General features: G+C 40.4%; 1 protein-coding gene across 1 annotated transcript in view; it reads left to right on the top strand.

Annotated features, from left to right (window-relative positions):
- The window catches only part of tmem163a (transmembrane protein 163a), a 105,430-nt gene that overhangs the window by 57,744 nt on the left and 20,298 nt on the right, over positions 1-27,388 (top strand). The window contains exons 3-5 of the mRNA XM_034110247.2: positions 15,286-15,329; positions 17,573-17,664; positions 25,378-25,474. Of these exons, the coding sequence (XP_033966138.1) occupies positions 15,286-15,329; positions 17,573-17,664; positions 25,378-25,474 (233 nt within the window). The remainder of the gene's footprint in view (positions 1-15,285; positions 15,330-17,572; positions 17,665-25,377; positions 25,475-27,388) is intronic.

Raw genomic sequence — 27,388 nt, forward strand, 5'->3', positions numbered from 1 at the left:
ACTGGTCGTTCAAACATATCTCCTCAACATTATTTTTCTTATTGCTTTTTAGTCCACAACATGATGGCTGCTGGCATTATATTCAGAGGCAATTACTTTTTGAATGAATAGGAGCCACAGAGAGGGGTGTATTGTGGGTAAACAAAGCAGACCTTTGACACCAGTATGCGGTTCATTGGCAGACTCTAGGCAACAAAAGCCCTTGGTTATGTTTTGGGAAAGATGGTGTATGCGGTTAAATGTTAATAAGCACATCACACGTCTTTCAAGTCACTCTGTTCTTCATGTTTTGAAGCAGGAAACAATCCTCCCCTGGCCATAACCATGGCCACTATCTTGTTAACATAATCATAAAACTAATTGCCTGAAACGCCTCAGTTGGACACCTTTGTTTACTCTCCTAAACTGAGTGGCATCCCTACGTAACACTCACACTTCTATTGGCTAGCTCTCCAACATATGGTACGTGATTTGCTAAGGGGCGGGATATCTCTAAGTTGTTGACCAGTCACAAAAGAGCCGGCTCGCTAACCAATCAGAGCAGACTGAGGGTGAAAATAGTTTCTCTCCCACTAGGTGAGACACATCTCTAAGCCGTTGACCAATCACAACAGTGCTGGTCCAGCTAACCAATCAGAGGGTGAATAGTGCAGCACAGGCAGTTTGAGAAAAAGAAAGCACTTTTCGAACATTAAAAGCATGTAAACAAACGCACAAAATACAAATATGAACCTGAATATTTACATTATAGGGCCCCTTTAATAGTGATTGTTATTCGTATGTAATTATATTTCTTTAAAAAAACATGTGTCGCAAATCAATTGTGTGTGGACATTGAAATGTCATGATAACATTACATTTCAAATTCATTCAGCTGACACTTAACCAAAGGGACTCACATCAATAGTTTAACATTATTTATTTTCATATAACTTTATAAGGTGCATAAGGTCACATTGCATTTTCAAACATAGCATAGAGAAAGTGGTATTACTACCGCATTTCGTTTTCCACCAATGAAGTCTCGTAACCTACAGTGTCTAAGGGGATGTTATTTTCCATTCCAGGCCTGACAGTTGTATTTGCATACAAATCTTGTTTATTCTGGCTTTAATGATGCATCATTTCTCCTCATTGTCTGCTCCCACATGCCCCTTCCTCCTCTCTCTTAACCTCTTCCCTCCCTTATTTTCATCCATCCCTCTCTCCTATATAATTACATTCCCATATAACTAAACTGTTACTACTGTATGTTTTCACAGAAACATATTTTTTCCAAGATTACGGTTGACGTTTTAAAGACATGGCTAACACTTTAAACAAAACAAAAATGCATCAAAACTACTTGGTTACATTTGGAAAAAATATTGCAGTTTGGCTTAAAATAAATTATCAATGTTATGGATATATATTTTTAAAAAATTGTTGATCTCCTACAGGAAACAAACAATGTTCTCCTCGGGTAAAATCCTATGTTTACTTGACTCACCCATACAACCTGAACACCTCCATACGCAGACTTCGGTTGACTTTTATTAGAAATGTATTTGTGATACGCTTAAAACAACCATAATCCAGAACCAATGATCTTTCCCTTAAAATGTTATTGTCTGTGCAGTTTCGTTGTACATAATGCCATTTTTAAAAGACCTGGTTTGCTTACCCTTACTTACCCGCCTCTGCTTATCATCAACATTCTCATCATTACATTATGGAGGTTACAGCTATACAAAAATATAATGAACTGCCTTTGAACTGCACCACCATCCTCCTAATACTTTGCATCCCTTGCCTCATCTTGGGACTGCTAAGTGGTTTTCCTCAACTTCGATAAATGTGTCTATTGGGAGCCTTTTCAGAGTACTAACGCAGATCAGTCAACCTCAATCGGTTTGGAGGCTCTGAGAGTCACTGATTGTCAGCATGAAAACGACTCCGACAATCTCTCTCATGTCTTCTCTTTCTCTTTCTCTCACTTTATCCATCCTCTCACTGCTGCCCTCTCACATACACTTCCTCCCAGTCTGGCTCTGTGTCCGACTGTCCATCTGCTGTTCCGTCTGTCTCTTGCTTTCGTCTCCCTCCTTCTCATTCCTCCCCTCCTACATCATTCATTTTCTCCTTGTGAAGTAATTGAGTTTCACACAACCGTGAGTTGAGCTCCTGCCCTTGAGGAACAGAGAGGAGGACGTAATTACATTTCTGTTTGGCTGCGATGATTCTTCTAATGTGATATGGACGGTTTTCTCATACAGTACAACAGCAGGGGTTTTGAATTGGTCATTAAAAGGAAAGTGTGGTGTGGAAATTGCTTGTCTGGACCAACTGTGACTATCACCAGACAATAGAGTGCCACAGTGACGCGTCCTAAAACACGGAAGTAAGTTAGCATTTTACCACTTCCAGTTCCTTCGCCAAAAAGCAATGCAATTTCTCCATAGGATTTTGGAAAATAGCTGGAAATAAGGTCTGTGTTTGACACAAATTGAAGAGACAGATCACGTTTTGTTCTACGACATTAAATACATCAGCAGTGACTCCACTGGTGATTTTTGAAGAGTTTACGTGTCTGAAAAACGATGGTTGTTAACAAGTGGCTGAATAGGACTACAGAAGTTGTCGAGGACGTTGTACGTCATTATACCGAACACGTAAACACTCCCGCTAAGTTTGTTTGCCCCTGTTCTGCTTGAAAGCAAGTACCTGCCTCCTGCAAACTGTTAAAACAAACACTTCAACTTGTACAATTTTGAATCTGTAGTTTTGAATATGGATCTTAAATTGGCGTGAGGTTGGCGTGAGGTAACCCTGCTGTAGTTCGTTTATAGCATAACGTTAGCATTTTGCTTCTGGCGATTAGATTTATGATTAGAAAATTATAAAAATATGGTAGACATGTGGATATTATCAAGTCCCGGCAAGACCAAGTGCTACCGAGGTGTCCCTGAGCAAGGCACCGTTCCCTACACTGCTCCCCGGGCACCGTTCAAAATGGCAGCACACTGCTCCTAAAGGCCCTGACACACCTACCCGAGTTTGGGAGTCAGAGGCCGTCAGAGGCAGTCGGACATTTGCGGCGCCCCCTACTCAGGTTGGTGTGTCCCGCACCGTCGTTGCTTTACGGCACATTCTCACACCTCCCGCCGACAAAGAAAGTCGCAAAACATTGCAAGCTGAGGCTGTGAAAATGTTTGTAATATTATTGCCATAACAATCACAAATTGAGTTTATTCACAACTGTGGTGCAATGACAAAATCAGACAGTTATATTTAAAAATGGTCCGGCTTTAATACAAATGAAATACTGTGGGTGTTACGATTATTGTGTTATGTCACGTTTTGTATGTCTTGTTTTGGTTGTTTTGCTGTTTTCCCTGTCATGTTTTCCTCTGGGTGTATTGTCTGGTCCTTTTCCCTGTGTTTTTCCTCCCGTCGTTAGTTTCCCTCGTGTGTCTAGTTGTCTGATTGTTTTCACCTGTGCCCTTGTGTTTCTCCTCCCCTGCCCGGCTGTGTCTCGTCTTGTGATTACCCCTCCCTGTATTTAGTCTTGTCTCTTCCTGTGTTCAGTGTCGGTTCGTCTTGTGATTTGGCTTGTCCTCTGTGAGTGTTCTGTTCTGTCTTTGTCAGTATAGCCTTGAAATAAAAAAAAAATCACGTTAATCTGCATTTGGGTCCTACCTGCTTCACACATCGTAACAGTGGGCTCGACAGCCCCCCTCAAGGTGATCAACACATGCAGGGCAGCATTGCCGGTCTAAAAAGGTCTCTGGAATGTCAAACATTTAATTAAAGTTTTAAAAACAGTGACGGGGTCCAAAGGTGGAAGAAGTATTCAGATTATTTACCCAGGTAATATTATCATCTGAAAGTAAAATGAATCATTATGTTATTAGTATTAAATGCATATAAGTATTTTACAACTTACATTTAGAAACACTCCGTTGTAATTATTGATGCATAAATGTGTTCATCCATTCAATGTGGCATCTGGTATAATGGGGTTAATGTATGATATTACTTAATAATACAATAAATTATAATATGATATGATTTAATTTTAATTGTATTCATTTCTTATTTCATAGTTTGTCATTACTATTTTTGATTTTATTAATCTGTGTGAATCTGTGCTATCCTGTTTTTCACTCTCACCCTGTTGCTGTTTGAACAACTGAATTTCCCCACGGGGATTAATAAAGGTCCATCTTATCTTATCTTAATGTATAAATTGATTTACTTCGATCTACTGTACTGTGTAAAAACACCACAACAATATAACAACAATTACACTGCATATTAAAGCAAACAAAGCAAAGCAAAGGTAAAAGTATGAGCATACAAAACAAAGAAGTATAAACATTTACATTATTATTATGATTATTTAATATATAAAGACTATATATTATTGAATTACAATTAAAGGTGGGATAGGTACGTTTGAGAAACCAGCTTGAGATAAACTTTTTGTTATATTCCATGGAATCCAGCCTGTGAAAACCATAACAAATATTTGTGTAAATGCTCTTCAACAAACACAACTGCAGAGCTGCAAACATTACTGAAGTATTGAAAGTCCATGAAACAAACTGAAAAACAAAGTTCACCCATGTCTTTGTGTATTTGTGAATGAAGCGCCATCTCATGGTTAAATCCTGAAATTGAAAATCTGGCAACGCCCTCTCAGGAAATAGTCGGAGGGCTTTACATTTCCAGCCACTGGGATCCGATGGGTTTTCGGCTGGAATCCGTTGGGTGGAGTCCATTCTAGAGTGCTACATCTGTAAGCATGAGCCCAGTTTATCAGTCTAGATCTTGGCTACTGATTTATGGTTTCACTAACATTTCAGTTAGCTTACTTCGGTTTTTTGCAATATTTTAGTTTAAGAGACTGATAGTGTCATAATCTGTCATAGTGTTTCCCTATTGTTTTATTCTCCTTGTCTTTTGTCTAGTTTAGGTCCAGTCTTGTGTTTTCCCACAGTGTTATTGCCTGCCCTCTCCAGCTGTCTCTTCTGATAGTTTTTAGTTCCTGGTCCTTGTTAGTCCTTTTCATATCCTTGCATGTAGTCCCTCAGAAAGTTCTGTTTGGTTTTGCCTTGTCTTGCCTTGTCTTGCCTTGTCCTGCGCTGGCTTCTTGAAATAACAGGTATATTTCTGTTAAGTCTTCTGGTGAAGTGTCATGCATTTGGGTTAAACGTGCTCCGCTTCCTGTGACAGATAGTGTTTACATCAGTGCAGTTGTAGGGTTGGTTATTTATTTGGGGTATACTTAGCACATCATCCCTCTCTTTCTCTAATTTGTCCTTAAGTGGGGCCATAAAGACCATTATGAAGAGTAAAGAAGGATGGCTCAGGGTTTATCTGATACAAAAATATGTCAAAAAGGACCTCCATTGCTAAAGATACAAATCCAATCTACCTCATTGACATGCGTTATGCTATTTAGTGCTCGCTTGCTAACTTTGCAAAACTAATATGAAAGGCCCATATAATAAGCAATTATGTTTATGGAATTCTCCGAGAGCAGCACCTATAAAAACCTGTTGTAAAATCAACTTTTCCCTGACATTTTTATGGTCACTTTCATAAACATGTGTGTACTTGTACTTTGTTTTGGGTATACACTGTAAGCTTGAACACATCTAAAACACATGTAAGCATGAAGCCTATAATGTAATGCTGTATTAAGCAGAGGACAGAACACCTCAATAAATATCACCACTTATCCCATGGGTATTTAAAATGATTTACGTTGCTTTGGTTCTAAACACCCACAACAGTTCAATGTCTGGTCTGGCATTAATGTCCGATCGGATACTTCTTCATCTATCATGGAATTATAATCAGTGCCAAGTGATCACTGAGGAGAGAGAGTATAGAAGTTAAGTGCTGGCTTGAGCCCCACATCTTACATAACTCACTGATAATTAGAGTTTTATTGCTGCCAAGTGTTAACCGTTGCTATGGCTATGCAGGTATTGGCAGGACATCTGAGTGGACTATAGGGAACATAGAATTAAATAGAATACCAATTCTTAGAAATAGACCAAAAAGGAAACCTCATGTTTCATGGATTAGAATCATTGTAGAAAAACAGCAAAGAATCACCTTGTTTGGAGACACATCAAACGCTATTCGACTGTTTCCTTTTCATTTCTTGCTGGTCCAATCTCTCAAGTTCTGCTTCTTCCAATCCTCCTACTTGTCTTTGAATTCCCTGTCTCTTATTTGTATCCTCCCTTTTACCACTCCATTCCACCTCCTCCTCCTTTCCCCTTTTTTCCAGTTTTCTCAGTCTTGTTAGGACTGGTCACGCATGCTTGCCTCCCTGATTAAGTAGCAACCCAAAGGATGTAACACTGCACACTGTATGCTGCCTCGAGAGAGGCATCGATTTGCTGGCAGGCGCTAACCACGCAGACGGCTGCCACATCCACATGAGCTTGAGAGCAGAAACTGGATAAATGAATGGCTAACAGGAGACAACACACACTGTTTAAATATTAGTTGCCGAAACGGTATCAAGGGAAGAATTGTTTTATTGGCCAACTGACCAGATACACTAAAAATGTGTTTGAATGCTACGTGTGTTTAATGCTCGCAGGCAGACACTCAAAATAAGCTCAATGAAGGGATGCTGGTGAAGCTGAGGGATGCTTCCCTAATGAGATTCTAGACAGATGACACAGACACAGAGAGAGGACATCTGTTCTTTTGGGAACTGAATATTAAACAAAGCCATGTGTGTGTGCACTTAAAGTGCCTCCATCATTACATTCCAGCTGACTCACTGCAGTGCATTTGAAGACAGAGGTTCAGATCATCGATTTATTACACAAGGATGAATAAGCAGTCAGACCTCACATTGACAGATTTGACCTGAGTAGCAGTAAACTCATTTTTATTAAAATTACATTTTCGCCTAGTTTATTTTTTCTTCTTTGTACTTGTACATGCAACTCACATAGTCTGTGTCCAAATTATTGTTTCTGAATATGCAACAGTTTCAGCATATTCACTTCATATAATCAATTCAAGCAATTTCCTGGGACTGTTGACTTTGTATGTATACGATCTGCTTTAAATGATACGGTAACATGATAACTTATTACACATGTCTTGGAAGTTGCCAAATGATGACCTGATGTTCCCTTGTAGGCTCTAGTCACAAGTTTAGGATCTACATTTTGACATTTGTAAGCGTTATCAAGATTGACATTTCTCTGTAAAGGAAATCCTACTTACTTGGCATTAACCCAATGATATTTGCCTATAATTAAACTTAAAAAAAGGCATAACTAAGAGTTCGAAGAGTTTATAGATGTATGCATTATAACAGATGAAAACCACAAAACTAGGCTAAACCCATGGCAGTTTATGTCTTCTCCGAGAAGTTCGGAGAAGACATGGAGAAGGACTTTCGGGCGGCACCAAAGTTGTTCTGGAAAACTGTCCGACACCTCAGGAGGGGGAAGCAGGGAACCATCCAAGCTGTGTACAGTAAGGATGGGACGTTGTTGACCTCAACTGATGGAGTGTTAGGCCGTTGGAAGGAACACTTTGAGGAACTCCTGAACCCGACAACTCCGCCCTCTATGTTAGACGCAGAGCTGGAGTATGACGGGGGATCAACACCAATCTCCCGGGGGGAGGTCACTGAGGTCGTCAAACAACTCCACAGTGGCAAAGCCCCTGGGGTGGATGAGATCCGCCCAGAAATGCTGAAGGCTCTGGGTGTTGAGGGACTGTCATGGTTGACACGTCTCATCAACATTGCGTGGAAGTCGGAAACAGTACCGAAGGAGTGGCAGACCGGGGTGGTGGTCCCCCTTTTCAAAACGGGGGATCAGAGGGTGTGTGCCAATTACAGAGGCAGCACACTACTCAACCTCCCCGGGAAAGTTTACTCTAAGGTACTCGAAAGGAGTCGAAAGGAGGGTCAGGCCGATTGTCGAACCTCAGATTGAGGAGGAACAATGCGGATTCCGTCCTGGTCATGGAACGACGGATCAGCTTTTTACTCTCGCAAGGATCCTGGAGGGGGCCTGGGAGTACGCTTATCCGGTCTACATGTGTTTTGTAGACTTGGAGAAGGCGTATGACCGAGTTCCCAGGGAGTTACTGTGGGAGGTGCTGCGGGAGTATGGGGTGAGGGGGTCTCTACTCAGGGCCATCCAATCTCTGTACTCCCAAAGCGAGAGCTGTGTCCGGGTCCTCGGCAGTAAGTCGGACCCATTTCCGGTGAGGGTTGGTCTCCGCCAGGGCTGCGCTTTGTCACCAATCCTGTTTGTAATACATGGATCGGATTTCGAGGAGTAGTCGTGGGGGAGGGGGTCTGCAGTTCGGTGGACTAAGGATTGCACCACTGCTTTTTGCAGATGATGTGGTTCTAATGGCTTCATCGGTCTGCGACCTTCAGCACTCACTGGATCGGTTCGCAACCGAGTGTGAAGCGGCTGGGATGAGGATCAGCACCTCCAAATCTGAGGCCATGGTTCTCAGCAGGAAACCGATGGACTGTCCACTCCAAGTAGGGAATGAGTCCTTACCCCAAGTGAAGGAGTTCAAGTATCTCGGGGTCTTGTTCTCGAGTGAGGGAACAATGGAGCGTGAGATGGGCCGGAGAATCGGAGCAGCGGGAGCGGTACTGCACCGTTGTGACGAAAAGGGAGCTGAGCCAGAAGGCAAAGCTCTCTGTCTCCCGGGCCATTTTCGTTCCTACCCTCACCTATGGTCATGAAGGATGGGTCATGACCGAAAGAATGAGATCGTGGATACAAGCGGCCGAGATGGGTTTTCTCCGCAGGGTGGCTGGTGTCTCCCTTAGGGATAAGGTGAGAAGTTCGGTCATCCGGGAGGGACTCGGAGTTGAGCCGCTCGGAGTTGAGCCGCTCGGAGTTGAGCCGCTCCTCCTTCGCGTCGAAAGGAGCCAGTTGAGGTGGTTCGGGCACCTAGTTAGGATGCCACCTGGGCGCCTCCCTAGGGAGATGTTCCAGGCACGTCCAGCTGGGAAGAGACCAAGGGGTAGACCTAGGACCAGGTGGAGGGATTATATCTCTTCGCTGGCCTGGGAGCGCCTTGGGATACCCCAGTCAGAGCTGGTTGATGTCGCCAGGGAAAATAAAGTGTGGGGCTCTCTGCTGGAACTGCTACCCCCGCGACCCAACCACGGATAAGCGGGAGAAGATGGATGGATGGATGGATGGGGCTACTGAACTAGGGATCAAGTGCCCCTGAGAAAAACACCACCCATTAAAAAACGACCAAAGTGGGACAATAGTTCTCAAAGGCAGCTCTCTAGAGCAACTAGTTAGACTTGCTACTTTCTGAATGGGTCAATCCATGTCATGTGCATATGGAGGTGTGCTGTCCCCGGTATATGTAGTGTATATAGCTTAACAGCCAGATAAACTCCCTCCGTACACCAAGACTCTGACGACGTGAATCCTTTGCCCACAGGTTTAATGATATAAGGATGGTGTGAAACTAAAAATAAACAAGACAAAACATAATCAATTATATGATCATTTCTACATACACAAATATGCACAATATATATAAATCACCACAGCTTTAACATGAATTGAATTGCCTTGTTATATTTACTGTAAGCTTTTTAATGTAATTATTGTAATTCTAGAACTCAAACAGTTATAAATGGCATCATATTTTAAACATATAATCAACCATTTGTACATTTATTCATTGAACTCTCCTTGCATTAACCTTGTACAATATTGAGACAACTCGGAAGATCTCCAGCATTAAACACCACAGGATACAATATTTTCTAAAAATAATCATCTGTAATTGTTAATAACATAAACAATACTTACATATGATGCGATCAAAGGCATTAAGATGTATGCAGATGTAGCTGGATTTCTTACAAACAATAACACATTGCTCACAAAGCCATGCTTTGCTTATTTCCTCTCTAATGATCACCTGACACACCCATCTGATGATGTCATCCTGATTCTTAAAGGGACCACGACTAGGCACAATAGGCACACAAAGAATAGCCCAGACAATGCAAACAAGAGTAAACTTAGCTGTAACAGAACAGGAGGGTAGATTACCCTATTGGCTCCCCAGTACATAAGAAGCCAGTGTTCCTTTTTTTGCCAGACCGGATGAAAGATTTTGGCCCTGATGTCTAAGATAAAAACAACCTTATTTTCCATTACATAACATGGAATGGAGGTTGGGTTTCGCCATTCTGGCTGCAGACTTAAAACCCACCTGTTTTGACAGAACTTTGGCCAATTAAAAGAGCAGCCTGTCCTCCTCCAAAAAACGACCAAATAGGTTGATTGTTCAGCAGCTTATTACAACCTATAGTCACGTTTTAAAGTTTAGCACCTCTAGTGGTCGTGTAAGAAACAACAATTTATTGATTGCAAACGCTCCGAAGGGTCGTATATTCACAAATAACCCTCTCTGGAAAATCCTAAATTGTAAAATAGGTTGGCCATTAAAATGCTTTTTGATTTGATTTCTAGTGAGAAGTGTATATTGTACTTTTAGAATCTATGTCCAGTGGATGTGTAGGATCTATAGTTTGATAGATATTTAATTATTATTAATTTCTATTGACGGCAGCGTCCATTTAAAGTTGGCGACAACCCTCACAGGGTGAAAACAGTATTTCCGGTCTCGAAGTTTTCATAATAAAACCGGAAGTATTCCCCTCACTGTCAAATTATTTCACAGTGATATATCTGCAGTACTCATCCACTAAAAAATATCAGTTTATCCTTGTTAATTACACAACATTTATTGGTTTAAATGGTGTACAATGCTTTTGTGTTTTTAACCTTCGATTCAGAGAAACAAATAGTTTTTTCGGAGTTTAAGATGGCACTACACTACACTACCCATAATCCTCAGCTATCGTTTGGGACTACAACATCCGCTTTGTTTGACAAACTCTGTGATTAGTCCTCAAGCTCTGTGATTGGATGTTGGAGTGGCACTGCGCCAAGGTTACGCCAAGCAACAAACAGCTCTTTGAAATGGAATGAAACCACGGCAGACTATCCAAAACTGGATTCAAACGGGTCCAGCCACCCCCCGGAACTACACATGCTGGCTAATTGTGTTTCGCAACCATGTTCGCAACATGTTCTCTGGCACATATCTTCTGGGTACTGTAGTTTCGTATTTCCCATAATTAGAAGTTGCCAGTATTAAACGGTGTACATCCCTGGAGATTTAGGGGATGAAAATTGCTTGCGTCCATAATGGGCAGCATTAATATACCCGCATGACAGCTAAGGTCAGAAGAGCTTTATTTAACAGCTGGTCTTATGTCTGTGACCCCTCCTGTTGTTAATTGATGAGCCTGAAACATGCACTTGTCAAGGTTCAGAGGCACATTTTGAAAATAGGGCAGTAGTCATCGATCATCTTAAAATAAGATAAGATAAGATATACTTTATTGATCCCAAGTTGGGAAATGTTTTTGTTACAGCAGCATGTACAGTACATGCAATTTATTATTACTTTGTAATTCTACTCCACTACAATTCAGAGGTTAACATGGTATTTTTACTCCATTACATTTATTTTAGTTACTCTGCAGATTCTGATTAATGATGTGAAATATATACAACCCTTAAATCAGACTTTAGTTACACCTGAGTAAAATTCATGGAAGGTGATTGTCAAGTGCCAAAATACACTATGCAATATATTAGACGTACTTTGTCAGACTTCATATTTATCTGTGGATAACCCAATGTTTATTTCTTATTCAAAAGAAGACCTTAATTAAAGTATTCTTTAATGTTTAAATAAAGCCTTATTAGTTTGTCTGTTTTTCACATCCTCCTGTTAATATCTTTGGACGTCCTGCACTAAACTGTTTTATTGTAGAGATCAGTCACTACAGTATCTTCTTGATATTTTCTATCATTGACCTTCTACTTTCCCCCAATTTTGTCTGTAGGCTACTCTTAATATTTGAATTTTTTTATCAAAAAACAAAAAAATGAAATAACGTGCTTTAACCACTAGGCGGTACGGGTTAAAAACTGTCAAGTTTACAGTGTTAACACAATAATGTATACTTTCCAGTATAAGTTTCCAGTTTAGTTTATGACGGATTTATTTTGTTATCCACACATATATATTTTGATATTTGTAACACCAAACCGACAGAAAAGATGGTCTTAACATGACCCAGTGGTCTAGTTAATAAAACATAATAATATCAAACATAATATTACTATTAACTTTATTGTGAAATTAAAACAGAACTGTAAAGAAAAATACAGTTTCAGTCTCTCGATTTGAAGCTTATGCATTGTACCATGAACCTGTATAGACCTGTAACAGTTTTATTTATTATTAAAACTTCAAGACCGGAAATACTGTATTCACCCCGTGAGGGTTGACGGACGCTAACTTTACATGGACGCTGCCGTCAATCGAAATGAATAGGGGGAAAGACGTAGTATATATACACGTTCTCCTGGCGAGACCTCAAATAATCTTCGTAATATCTATCTATAGTTTGATAGATATTACAACGTATATATATATATTGGACATGGATTCTAAAAGTACAATTCTCGCCAAAAGCATTTTAATGGCCAAACTATCCTACAATTTAGGAGAGGGTTATTTGTGAATATACGACCCACCGGAGCGTTTGCAGTCAACGGGAGCGCTAGAGGTGGAAAACTTTAAAACGTGATTATAGGTCGTAATAAGCGCTTGAACAATCGACCTATTTGGTCGTATGAGTTGGAGGACTTGTTGTAAAAGAGAGAAAAAAACAACTTCTGTACGTAGCACTTAAGTACTCGCTGGATTCTTGACATTTTATTTTCATGCTAATTAAATGGATAAGCATTAGCTAAAAACAAATGTAAACTGAAGAGCTATAAAACTATTTTTCTATGAGATTTCATCAGTATACAACAATATTCAATGGATGTGACATCCAGGCAAAAGCTTGACACAAAGCATATCATAACAAGAAAGGGTCACTTTAGTACAGAACTTCACATGTGGTTCCAACACTTCTCCCAAACAAAGGTGCGTTGAATCACACACATTGTTATATCTAGGCCAATTGGCAGAAATACCTTTTGCTACTGAGCTGTTGTTGATCACGGTTCTTTTGTTAACTGGAGTGAAGTGTCAGCAGTCAACGATGGTAAAAAACATTCAATAGAATAGATTTCGTGCTGTGAATCATCGTAACCATGAGAGGTCCTTGAGCATACATACAATCATAAATGAGGACAAAAATATCAGGCTGAAGGGTCCAGTAGTATGAGAGATTAGCCACAGACAGGCGGAGACACATACACACACATGAACATACACATTCACACTCTACAGGTTTATTCCTGGCGGAGATTAGCAGATTAACCAAATATGATTAGCTCAATCAAAAACAAAAATACAGATTATTTGTATTGATGGCATTAGTCAGTGTAAATAGCATGCCAATGTAGAAAAAACCACTGTCACTTCTATGAACAAATGTATTGTAATTCCACAAATTAATGTGTACTAACAAATCAGAAAAAAGGGGGAAATGTTTTTTTATATTGCTACTGAATGAGGCACAATGTTACCAAACATTCCTTGTATTAGATGTTGAAGATATTTTCCTTTGGAAAGGGAACATCTTGGAAATCTCGAATCGCCCAATGATCCTGTGGTTGTTTCTTCAGTTTTCGTTAAAGCCTTTAAACTCTTCAGATGGACACGAGGCCCCGGTGGAGCTCCGGAGGATTCAGCTCAGCCTGTGTGTGTGAAAAAGAATTTGCACGTGAACGAGAAGACAATCAAGGGAGAGGTCATGTAGGATAAAGAGGGTGACAGTATCCCAGACAGAGTGACAGCATATGTGAGTGTGTGTGGGCAGTGTCACACACCCTCCCAGACTAGTACCATCTAAATTGTACCAAGGGCCTGTCTAGGATTGCCCTCTTATCTCTCTTTATGTCCTCCATTTTTAACTTCACTCCATATTTTTTACCCTCCCGTTGAGCTTTTGTAGTCCCCTTTCTTTCTTTCTGCCTATAACTGTAATTCAGACTGAAGTGATGCTTTAAGCATTGTAATAAATGGTAAGTTTTATGTAAAGTGTGTTTGAATATGTATAAGTGCCTGGCAAAACGTGTGTCATTTCATGTCTGTAGAGCAAGAAAAATATGGCCAACACTGAAACATGTGTCAAGAGACCCTGAGATATAGCAAGAAAGGAAAAGAAAGGAGGAGATATGTGACATACAAAATCAGAGTCTGAGAGAAAAGAACATCTAGGAGAAAATATTTCGAAGGAGCCAAAGACAAAGAATAAAGAGAGGAGAATGGGGGCAAGGATATGAAAGCTCTGTGGTTCAACCCAACTCCGACTTGTTACCATGGTGACGGTCGATAGCCTATCCCCTGAGACTCGGTCCTGAAAACACAGGGGGAGACAGAGAAAGACAGGAACAGAAGGGCAAAAGAGCAGAGGTGTGCCAGACGAGAACTGTACTGAATGTACAATAGCTTCAATCCCAGCCAGGAAACCTTCATGCATCTACATCATTGTAATGCCACTGTTACGATGCTGATTAGGATTGGCTTAGTGTTATTGGTTGAAATTGGTTAAGTGTTATGATTCGTTAAAAGCTATTGGTCAAGATTGGTTAGAGGCTATTGGTTAGGATTGGCTAATTGTTGTTGGTTAAGATTGGTTAAGCATTATTGGTTAAGATTGTGAAACACGTTCTGCAGTTCCCTCAGCTCAATGGAGTAATTTAGTGTCTTTAAGCATGTTGTTTTGGTCTTATAACCCCAGCTGTGCGGCTTCAGTTCACTGCTCTTATCACCATGGTTTTTTAAATGTTAACAATCCGGTTAACTCACTTACACAGCAAGAACATTCGAAAGACCAGCCATTAAATAAACTGCTTGAAATGTGAACCAACAATAAACTAAACCAATCACTTATCAAACAGTCTTTTCATGGACCTTAAAATCCCTTTGTTAACATGGTCATTTGAGCAATGTGTTTTAAATGTACTACATTGTTCTGTCTATCATGGTGGACTCATAACGAAAGTCCCCCTGAGGTTCAAACACTTAATAATGATGTGATGGTTCATCATGTTATTGTTTATTTTGCACACAAAACTAAAGTGAAATAAAAACAAACATGGCTAACTGCTCTCTCTCTCTCTCTCTCTCTCTCTCTCTCTCTCTCTCTCTCTCTCTCTCTCTCTCTCTCTCTCCTCTCTCTCTGTCTCTCTCTCTCCCTTTCTCTCTCCACAGCTGTATCATTCATGAGACACAGCGCGTCAGCCTTCGGATTTGCCGTGAGTTTCCGCCTCCCTTCTCCCTCTCCATTTGCATTAATCAATTAGTCATTACTTGGGTTTCTTTGATTTATTAATGAATCCTGTTACCAAGGTGTTATTGGTCCCTTTGTCTCCAAGGTAACAGGGCAGAGAAGAAGGGGCTGGGCATAGAGCTCAGGTTGAATATCAAAAAGCATTTTGTGTTTGCTAAACATGTCTTCCAGCTTTTACCAATTGGTTTAAAAAATAAGACTTAAGAGTTAAGTGGAAATTAAATCCTCCGTGAGCGCAAATGTGATTAGCATAATGTAATTAGAACATTATAAATCATAATCTGCTGTGCTGGATATCTTTTTATTGGAGATTGGGTTTTAATTAAAAGTGCTTGTCTATCTATGGCAATTCTAATAATGGAGCAAAAAGACGATAAATTGATATAAGCCGGCACAAATCAAAGCAGCTGATCGTAGGTAGCATTAGCTGCTATGATGTTTCAAGTTTTTAGGTACATTATGTAAACCAAAAATTAAATGAGCATGATAATCAGCATATTTTATGATACAGCTAGAGGGCAGATATGACCTTATTGTATGTCTAGCTAATAGAGGACTAATGCACTTAGTCAAATACTATAATATTCATAATATGTTGTATCATCTTGATTCCCATGTTGCAATAAAACATGTAACAACAACCCTTCAATACAACTGACACATCTTATTGATATGCATGCCCATAAGGTAATGTGCCCATATTGTATTAAGTGCACTAACAACACAGGATTCATATTAACCCTCCTGTTGTCTTCAGGTCAAATCTGACTTCACAGTAGACACTTGAACATATGAAATTGCTGATCACCACTTTCATTGCATTTTGGATGATTTAGGTCAACGTTGGTAACACCCATGGTGTTCCCGCCATAAAGAAAAAGAATTAGCAACCATCCGGATCAGATAAAACACACACACAAACACCCACCCACACACCCACCCACCCACCCACACACACACGCACGCACGCACGCACGCACACACCACCACACACACACACACACACACACACACACACACACACACACACACACACACACACCACACACACACACACACACACACACACACACCACACACACCACACACACACAACACACACCCACACACACCACACACACACTCTGCAGGTCACCCTTGAAAAAGAGATCTTTTTATCTCAGGGGCTTTCACTTGGTTAAATAAAGGCTACAAACACACACACACACACACACACACACAACACACACACACACACACACACACACACACACACACACACACACACACACACACACACACCACACACACACACACACACACACCACACACACACACACACACACACACACACACACACACACAGAACAATTGTACCCATTTACCGCTCGTATGTGCCCATCCCCCCACATGGATCACACCTGGCACAGGCAATACATGTTCAGTGTCTGTTCTTTGTATATTTACTGCAGTTTCTCATGTATACCAGTAGTCTGATACAATATTTACAGTTTGAAAGGGTGTTAAATGATTAATGGTTTTGGTGTTAATGTAATAGCAGTTAAAACAGGACCGGTCAAATTTGACCACGAACACCAAAGTAAGCGGGGGAAAACGAAGACAATAGGAGGGTTAATGTGAAATAATATACCTTGACTGTCAGCATTGATACACCTTTATGTAACACAACATATCATATGACATATTATTTGAACAGACAATATTTATGGCACGGCACTACATGCATTTCTCAATTTTGAGATTTCTGGCTATTTTGCTTACAGAACATGTTTTCTTTCAGATAAGCGTTAACACAACCATCAAAGTACCTATTGAGGTGTTTATTTTGACTAACTTTGTCTATTTGTGTCTGCAGATTTATTCAAAATTCACCCAAATTTAGCATTAGAAAATTGCCTGATTTACATATCTAAAACCTAACAGTTCAGAAAATGTGAAATACAAAAAGGAAATGTCTCAATGTAAGTAATCAAGTGGGGAATATCATAATTATATTTAGAAGTTGAGGTTTTTATACTATTGACCTTTATTGTCCCTCCTCAATATATTCTATTTGTATGTATACTATTTTAGAGATCTATAGTATCTTATCACTGCACTCTGTCATTACATTGCTGCAGCTGTTGTAATAAGTAAGATGCAACTACTATAACAACTGTAGACCCTTTCCTCCCTTTATTTGTGTCTATGGTTGTGTTTTTGTTGTAGTTTAATGCTACGCTGGACATCCTCTCATCATTCATTGTCCTTTGGCGCTACAGCAACGCAGCAGCTGTGCACTCTGCACACAGAGAGTACATGTGAGTACCAAACGTTTTTCTAAGTTGAATTAAAGTGTGATTAATGATACATGAGTGGGTGTGATGCAATTTGGTTTTGGCTTCTCTACCTGCATTACATTAAGAGAGCTATTGCATTCAAATCAAATCAAGTTTTATTTATATAGCACATTTATAAACGATTTTTGGTCGAGCCAAAGTGCTGTACATACACTGAACAAAAATATAAACGCAACACTTTTGTTTTTGCTCCCATTTTTCATGAGATGAACTCAAAGATCTAAAACATTTTCTATATACACAAAATAACCATTTCCCTCAAATATTGTTCACAAATCTGAAAAAATCTGTGATAGTGAGCACTTCTCCTTTGCCGAGATAATCCATCCCACCTCACAGGTGTGGCATATCAAGATGCTGATTAGACAGCATGATTATTGCACAGGTGTGCCTTAGGCTGGCCACAATAAAAGGCCACTCTGAAACATGCAGTTATTGCAGTTATGCTTTATTGGGGGGGTCTGGGGGGGTCCGAAAACCAGGCAGTATCTGGTGTGAGGGGTAGGATTAGGGTTAGGGGTAGGGTTAGGGTTAGGGTAATGTTGTGAATTGAGTGGACCATTGTGGTGGTGGGGTTATGGTATGGGCAGGCGTATGTTATGGACGACGAACACAGGCCACTCAATTCACAACATTACCCTAACCCTAACCATTGTTCAGAATATCAGTATGAGAAAAACGACACCCTCTATCCTTAGACCCTCACATCGTACAAGGAAAAACTTCCACAGAAAACCCACAGTTTAAGGGGAACATGGGAGAAACCTCAGGGAGAGCAGCAGAGGAGGGATCCCTCTCCCAGGACGGACAGACGTGCAATAGATGCCGTGTGTAAATCGAAGAGATAATACATTTTACAGCATATAGACCGAATGTTAGGAAATGCATGTGTCTGTAATAAGAAGATGAATCCACGAGGATGTCAGCTCCAATCCTGTGGAAGCCATCAGGGAAGCAGCATGACGAGACCCAAGGCAGGACCGCAGAGACAGGTTCAGCCTCGACCCAAAGTCCACGACTTAATCGAGAACTCAGGATAGAGGATCCAAGACACAGGACTACAGCAAGAGGATCAGCCTCGACTCCGGATCCCGGCGTAGATATAGATACAAAACAAGAAAAAAATATTTGGCTGGGTTAATCGGAACAAGAGAATACACAGACACAGACAGAGAGGGAAAAGGTCATTGGATAAAAGTTATTCTTGATAACCCTCTAGAAAGATCTCATGAACTTCCCCACTCAATCTATCAAGACCCGAGCAGTTCTATTAGATATAGGATAAGAAACAGAGATAGGGAGCACAACAACCTATCTCTTCGTCAGATGCACTCCCCCGCTTATCTAAGCGACTCTGTACCCCGTTACCCTCTACAAGGCCATAGACCAGCAGAGGTAAAATGGGGTAAGGGTAAGGGTTTTTAAGAATAAACCGCAAGGGTCTAAAGGGAAAAAAGATGAAATATAAGGTACTATATTTTAAGTAATCCTATCTACTATTCCTATATTCGAATAATGAATAACTATTTTAAAAATACTTTATGAAATCCTATGTTATGTTATACATATTAAAATAAAGAACTAAATGAATAAATAAATAACTAAATAAATAAATGAATAAATAAATGCATTAAGTGTTCATCCATCATATGTCATGTTTAAATTTAGATATTTATTTATGCAACCCCCTGTGATCTTGATAAGCAAAGATGCTAAATTAACCACTATTTTTAACATTTTATAATGTTTTCTAATTCTGTTTCATTGACACAAAAATGGTATTATTTTCACATTTGTTTGAAATTCGAAGTTGGATCAAATGGTGATGATAAAAGTAGAGGTTGGAAAAACTACAAATGGATTACAATGGAAGAAACCAATATAAAAAGGACATGGAGGTTTGCACCTTTGACATAGAAGGGAGTAGAACAATACATGTCATGGTCACTTGCTGTTCAGTATGTCACTGTACATCACAGCTAAACAGAAGCCTATTAATCCTTCAGCTGAGACCATTAACTGGCTGTCAGGTTGCACAGAGCCTTACAACAACAGCACCTCTGCTCCACTCAGAGGTGATAAAGGACTGAGCTGCCACACTCCATCCAATAATAGAATCAGAATCATGAGCACACAAAAAGTTGTGTACTTAAAATGTACCTAAACACATACAACACATATTCCATCCTTGTCTCACTCTCCCGGACTCTTCGGTAAGGGGCTGGCGTCTTGGTACTAATGCAGAAGACACACTTTACTAATGCACTTTCAGGTAATTCCAATGTAAACCCATTCACGTCATTATTGGACGCCCAGAGCAGCAGAAGTAAGATTTAAGAGCACAAAAGTCCTCTGAGGGAAAGAAGCAGGGTTGATGATGAATGGTTTAACCAAACACTCAGGGGGACCACGTTTGGTTCAACAAAAGCTATCTTTACGACGTCAATGAGTAACATGATATTACTGTATGTCCGTCGTTTATTTTACCCTGAAGCCGTTTCCTACACTGCTCCCCGGGCGCCGTTCATAATGACAGCCCACTGCTCCTAACACTAGGATGGGTCACATGCAGAAAAAAGATTTTGTTATATAGTACCTGTACTATGTAAATGACAGTACAAGTGGGAAAAAAGCTATCCTGAGTAGGCATGAGATGCATAAATACACATAAACAAGAGGGTTAGGGTTGGGTTAGGGTCAGGGATAGATATGTTTTTTAGAAATGTTGTTGTTGTTTGACCAAGTAGGTTTTGCCCTCAGTAGAGGAGGGGAAAGCTTAGAGTTCCTGTTGTACATCTTCGGCTAATACATATACATAAACAAAATAAGAAAGTAGAAATAGGGAATTAGGCAGAAGGAGACATTCAAGTTACAGTGTGTGTGTGTGTGTGTGTGTGTGTGTGTGTTGTGTGTGTGGTGTGTGTGTGTGTGTGTGTGTGTGTGTGTGTGTTGTGTGTGTGTGTGTGTGTGTGTGTGTGTGTGTGTGTGTGTGTGTGTTGTGTGTGTGTGTGTGGTGTGTGTGTGTTGTGTGTGTGTGTGTGTTGTGTGTGTGTGTGTGTGTGTGTGTGTGTGTGTGTGTGTGTGAAAGATTAGTTACAGAGGCAAAAGAGAAAGATATTCAGGGGGTTTATTAACATCCATTTTGAATTAAGAGGATGATAATAGATATATATTATCTTTGATGGAGAGTATATTAAGGCTGCATTGATATACAATAGCATTTCTTAATTGTATGTCATTAGCCCGCATGGTTTTTCATACCACTGCTACGCTGATGACACCCAATTAATTCTGTCCTTTCCCCGCTCAGAGACCCAGGTCGTCGCACGCATCTCTGCTTGTCTAGCTGACATCTCTCAGTGGATGTCTGCTCATCACCTCAAGCTCAAACTTGACAAGACTGAACTGCTTTTCCTTCCAGGAAAAGATTGTCCCACTCTTGACCTAACTATCAACATCGGCACCTCTGTTGTTTCCCCGACCCAGACTGCAAGGAATCTGGGTGTGATCCTGGATAACAAACTGTCCTTCACTGCAAACATCGCTGCTACAACCCGTTGCTGCAGATACACGCTTTATAACATCAGGAAGATACGTCCCCAGCTGACCCAGAAAGCGACGCAGCTTCTGGTCCAGGCTCTCGTCATCTCACGCCTAGACTACTGCAACTCCCTCCTGGCTGGTCTACCTGCATGTGCCATCCGACCTCTGCAGCTCATCCAGAATGCAGCGACTCGTCTGGTCTTCAACCTTCCTAAATTTTCCCACACCACTCCGCTCCTCCGCTCCCTTCACTGACTTCCGGTAACTGCTAGAATCCACTTCAAGACACTGGTACTTGCGTACCATGCTGCGAATGGATCTGGCCCTTCCTACATCCAGGACATGGTTAAACCGTACACCCCAGCGCGTGCTCTACGCTCTGCATCAGCCAAACGACTCGCTGCACCCTCACTGCGAGGGGGACCCAAGTTCCCATCAGCAAAAACACGTGGGTTTGCTATCCTGGCTCCTAAATGGTGGAATGAGCTCCCCATTGACATCAGGACAGCAGAAAGCTTGCACATCTTCCGGCGCAGACTAAAAACTCATCTCTTTCGACTCCACTTCGAGCGATAGAATTACTAACAAAGAACTGCTAACAGAGCACTTATATACTAATAAAGGACTGGCTTATCTATAGCCAGTTGAGTAGCACTTGAAATGTTTGGCTCTATGAAACCTGATGTTCTTATATGATTCTGTTTTCTTCAAGGTTGTGTCTTCCTGGTCGAATGTACTTATTGTAAGTCGCTTTGGATAAAAGCGTCAGCTAAATGCAATGTAATGTAATGTATGTCAACTTTTTTGACATTATACTTTTTCAGCTATTTTACCTCCAAGTCATTTTGAGCTAATGAGGTTTTAGTAATCATGATCTCCAATGACAAGTGTGCATTGGAGATAATGATGACTAAAACATATGCAGACCTCAAAGTTTTCTCAGTGAAATGTGATTGATTTGTTGTGCACTGCAGTGGTGTGGAATAACCAGTACTCAAGTTGTAGACAAAAATCAGGGGGGATGGTGGATTTTATCATATGGGGACATAATTTGTGCTGATAACCCGCCGAGGGTGGGAGACCAACCAGCATAAAGATAATTATTATACTCCTAAAACATCATGCATGTTATGGATGTTCAGATACTCCTTTCATTGCTCTTGACCAAGGTACCTCAGAATTAGAGTCGGTCCCCGGGCTGCCTTGGCACCACTAACATTTAGGGTCAAATGCAGAGGACAATTAGTGCAAAATCTTTTTTTCACTTTAATTTAAAGGGGGGGAGGGGATACAAAAATGTGGTTATAATGGAAGTATATGGTACAAATCTTGTAGGTTAACAGTCCCTCATTTATTGTTCAGATGGATCAACTGATTATACTAATAATAAAGTCAAAATAGTTTTTAGAATATTGAATTATAGTGTATTTTTTCAAAAAAGCAGTTACTGGTATACGATCAAAACTGGTATCTAAAGGGTTACATTTGTATCGTAATTAATTAAATCATTATGTAAATTCTTCATGAAAAATGTGAGGAAAAAAATTAGAAAAATATTGATCCGTCATTTATTGCAGTTCAAATACAAATATTTGATGTTAACATTCCCAATGTTACTTTTTTTAACAGGGCATTAAGTGCAAATTGAAATTGTTTACAGAATATGAAAATATATTAAAAGATTATACAGATAATACAAAATAGGACCAATGTTGTCAATGGCTGCCTACTCCACTCTCCCCCATCTCATAGAAGTTTCCAAAGATTTTCATAATCATGCTTTTTGGTCTCAATTGTTCTGGCTCTTGCTTTCGGATTGTTAGTGAAGCAATGGCTTTGAAGCCAAGTTTTGACATACCTCTGGTCTGAACTTGTTCAGTGGAGGGCCAACACTTGATGAAAAGCAAGGCTGACATGCTTTTTACCTCTAGGGAGCTTCTAGTTGTGGTTAAAATGTTCATCTGACTAAACCCACGTTCACACTCAGCTGTGGAGATGACCAGAGTGTTCACTGGTTGAAGGAGGGGTTTCAGCTCTTCTGGTGCTGGTGGTATCATTTCATCAACCGTTTTGAGTCTTACCAGCTAGCTAACACGAGAGAAAAACGTATAACTCCAAACTAAGTTGTTATTCTTTCACACACAGTGACGTCACGAGCTACCCACAATGCAACACGCGCCATATATATATATATATAAATACGGCATTTTCCTGGAGGTGCAAACAGCTAGCTAACGTAGCTAGGCAGAGCGCACTAGGTTTTTTTTCTGAATTAACGACCGAAGAAATCGCTGCATGTCTTCGGATTACATCTCTGGACTTGAGGGGTGTGCTTTAGGTCGTTACCAGCGTAAACTAGAGCTGTGTGGGTTGTCGGATTGCCCTTACAGACTGCCTGCAGATGTATGGAAAAACGACAGTGGCCTTCGTCGATTTTGGCTGCATCTACGTCTATTTTCTGGAAACACCAGGTGAATACCCCACTTGTCACAATAATATTATCATGCCATTGCATATATGTGGTATTTTAGAGTTGACTAGATATTGATTAAGGCAATAGACTATGATATTCAGTACAGGAAGCTTAGTAACACCTAGATGGTGTACGGCTGCTTGCACCTCGCGTACAACGTCGGATACCAGAAGTACGGTGTCGCGCTCGGCCCAATACCCATATGTGTGTGTGAAAGAATTGCTGCTTATGTCCATAGATTCCACCTTTGGTGACTAAAGTAGTGAGTAATGACTAAGATTACTGACTCTTGACTCACCTGAAATGTTATTTTTAGTATTTTTAAATATGAAGTCTCTCAGATCGCGTTGTCCTCCTGGTCGCTTGGCCATTGTGATGACCGTTACCTGCGCTTCTGGCATCGATCAAACAGGCGCATCACGGCGCTCTGGCGCCCTCTAGGGCACTCGCATAGTATAGCGTCAGTGACTTGGTAAAAATGTCATTGCATGTGTGCGTGCTCCCTCGCCCACAGTATTTTACTCAAAATGCGCAAAATGTATGTTGAAATAGCAGTAATACCAGTGCCACGTTCATTGATACAATTACATAAGGGATGGAAAGGGGGAATGGCAGTTTTAGAAGGGGGATGATTTTGACCGTTTTTATTTCAGGGGGGATGCCATCCCCCCTCATCCCCCCTCAACTCGAGTACTGGGAATAACTACACCTTACTCCACTGCTGCCAGAGCAAGGAATTGTGGGTATACAAGCATCCTGTAGCCCTTCACTCCAAAACATTCACCTCATTATCCCGGATATTGTTTAAATGATCCAACATCACAAAGTGCCGCCCTCAAATGGCAACTTGTATATTCTGGTAGCACACAGTGCCCTCAATACACTGTAAACCCTTTTCTGACACACCAAAACACACTGCAACAGTGATACATTTGGTAGTGATCTTATATGCAATATCAGGCACATTTTTCTTTTCAATGCTTTTTTCTGCAAAATGATCCATCATGATGCCAGACACACTGATATATGGCTTATTCGGTCATTAGTCTGTTAAATTAACTTCAATAAATAGTGTAATTGAAGGGATGCATCATTACCACAACACATGCATATGATTTATTATTGACATAAGTCATTTTCAAAAGTCTAAGTATTCAAAGACTCAAAGACTTTATTGTCATATACACAGTAGCCACAGTGTAGAAATGTTAAGTCCCAAGATCCTCCAACAATGCAACATAGTTATATAGGACATAAAACAAACAAATACAATTAAAATAGTACACGAAGAACAGAGTAAAATAGATTAGAATAAATAGTTCAGATTATGTTGCAAGACCAATGTGCACGTAAGGCAGATGAAGTCAACTATAATACATGTCAGGAACTTAAAGGTTCTAGTTGTGTTAACATTGCCAGACGGCAGCAGCCAGGACAGTGTGTTGTTGGCGTGATAGGGGTCTGTTTGGATACACTGGCTGGGATTTAAGGAACAGAATATAAATTGTTAAAGAAATTGAAGACAGTTTGACTGCTCTCGAGTCTTTGTGTTATTGCTTTGGTTCAACTGTATGTAACTTGCCAATTGGCAAGTTTACCAAAGACATGATAGTAATTAAAGCTGACTCTCCTAAACTCTTCTCTCTGTCTGTCTGCAGAGCATGTGTGGTCCTCGGGGTGGTGTTCGTCCTCTCCTCCCTGTGCATCCTTGGAAAGGCCATCCATAATCTGGCTACCAGGGAGCCTCCTGAAGTGGTAAAACACACACACACACACACACACACACACACACACACACACACACACACACACACACACACACACACACACACACACACACACACACACACACACACAGCATAAAGAAAAAAATCCTTAATGGAGTTGTGTTCATATCGAACAATATCTTAGAATTGATGTCCATGCTAAAACAAGAACCATGGTACATTGGTGGTAATTATTGGTTTCTGTCTTGTGAGATAACTGCTGTCAAATAGAAAGTTAGATGGAGAATTAATATCACCAGTTTAAAGATGTTTTGAAATGTTTCAAGCTACTTAAGAGCATTAAATAGATTTCAAACTATGTTCACAGTCAGTGTATTTGTTCATACAGTGCTACTAGTAGTCAGTGAAGTGACCAAGTATAGTATAAGTATACTAAGTATACTAAGTATAGTATAGTATATAGTATACTATATATACTATACATTTCATTTCATTTCATTTCAAACCTTTATTTATACAGATAAAATCCCATTGAGATCATTGATCTCTTTTCCAAGGGAGACCTGTTCAAGTAGTTCCACATGAAACATAAAAACATAAATAGAACAACAAAAGGACATCATACAGCATCATTTACAAAATTATCCACATAAACAGGTACCAATAGCTTCTGATTGACTAGCATCCAACCGAGCTTTAAAAACATTTAGTGGCACCAGATTGTTCAGTTTCCATTTAATTTGCAGACTATTCCAAGACAGAGGAGCTGCGCATCTAAAAGCTGTCTTCCCTAAGACAGTCCTAGCAGTTGGCACATTTAATAAAACCACAGCATTCGATCTCAGGCAGTAGCCACTTACAATTCTCCGTGAGATCAGGGAGCAGATATAAGATGGAAGTTTCCCTAGCATGGCTTTGTATATAAAAATGTACCAGTGACTGAGCCTCCGTACAGTTAGTGAAAGCAAACCAGCCCTTGCATACAGGGTACAGTGATGGGTTAATGCTTTACAGTTTGTCACAAATCTCAGTGCACTGTGATACGCAGCATCTAACTTGACCAGGCAATTGGCAGGTGCATTCATATAGACCAGATCCCCATAGTCCAGCACAGGTAAAAAGGTCACAGTGACTAGCCTTTTCCTGGCCTCAAGCGAGAAACAGGACTTGTTTCTGAAAAAGAACCCTAGCCTAACCCTCAGCTCTTTAAGCAGGTTATTGACATGAAGTTTAAAAGAGAGACAATCATCAAGCCAGATACCAAGGTATTTGTAACAGGCAACAACTTCAAGTTTTGTTCCTTGCGTAGTTACAATATCTAAAACAGGCTCTGGTGTCTTTTTTGCTTTTGAAGAGAGCATTACCTTGGTTTTATCCACATTTAAAAGAAGCTTTAATTCAGAGAGCTGAGTCTGAATAGTGTTAAAAACAGCCTGTAATTTAACAACAGCCTCCTTAAAGGTGGGACCTGCACAATACATCACAGTATCATCCGCATAAAAATGTAAAGTAGCTTCATCCACATTTTCACCTAAACTGTTGATGTAGATGGAGAATAAAAGTGGTCCTAAAACAGAACCTTGTGGTACACCATTAGAAATGTTTAACCATTCAGAAGACAGTCCATCAAAGTGAACACATTGGGACCTTTCAGAGAGGTAGTTCACCAACCACCCCACTGCATGGCTGGACATGCCAATACTGGTTAGCCTCTGCTTTAAGGTGCGATGATCGACGGTGTCAAACGCTTTGGAAAGGTCAATAAACAGAGCTGCACAACTCTGCTTATTATCTAAAATACTAGTAATGTCATTTACCACTTTCATTGTGGCAGTGATGGTGCTGTGTTGCTTTCTGAAGCCTGACTGATGTTTAGACAGGATATCATTTATACATAAAAACTCCTTTACCTGTTCACTCACTAGGCGTTCAAGAACCTTAG

This window comes from Pseudochaenichthys georgianus, chromosome 21 (genome assembly GCF_902827115.2).
Source record: "Pseudochaenichthys georgianus chromosome 21, fPseGeo1.2, whole genome shotgun sequence".
Classification (NCBI taxonomy): domain Eukaryota; kingdom Metazoa; phylum Chordata; class Actinopteri; order Perciformes; family Channichthyidae; genus Pseudochaenichthys; species Pseudochaenichthys georgianus.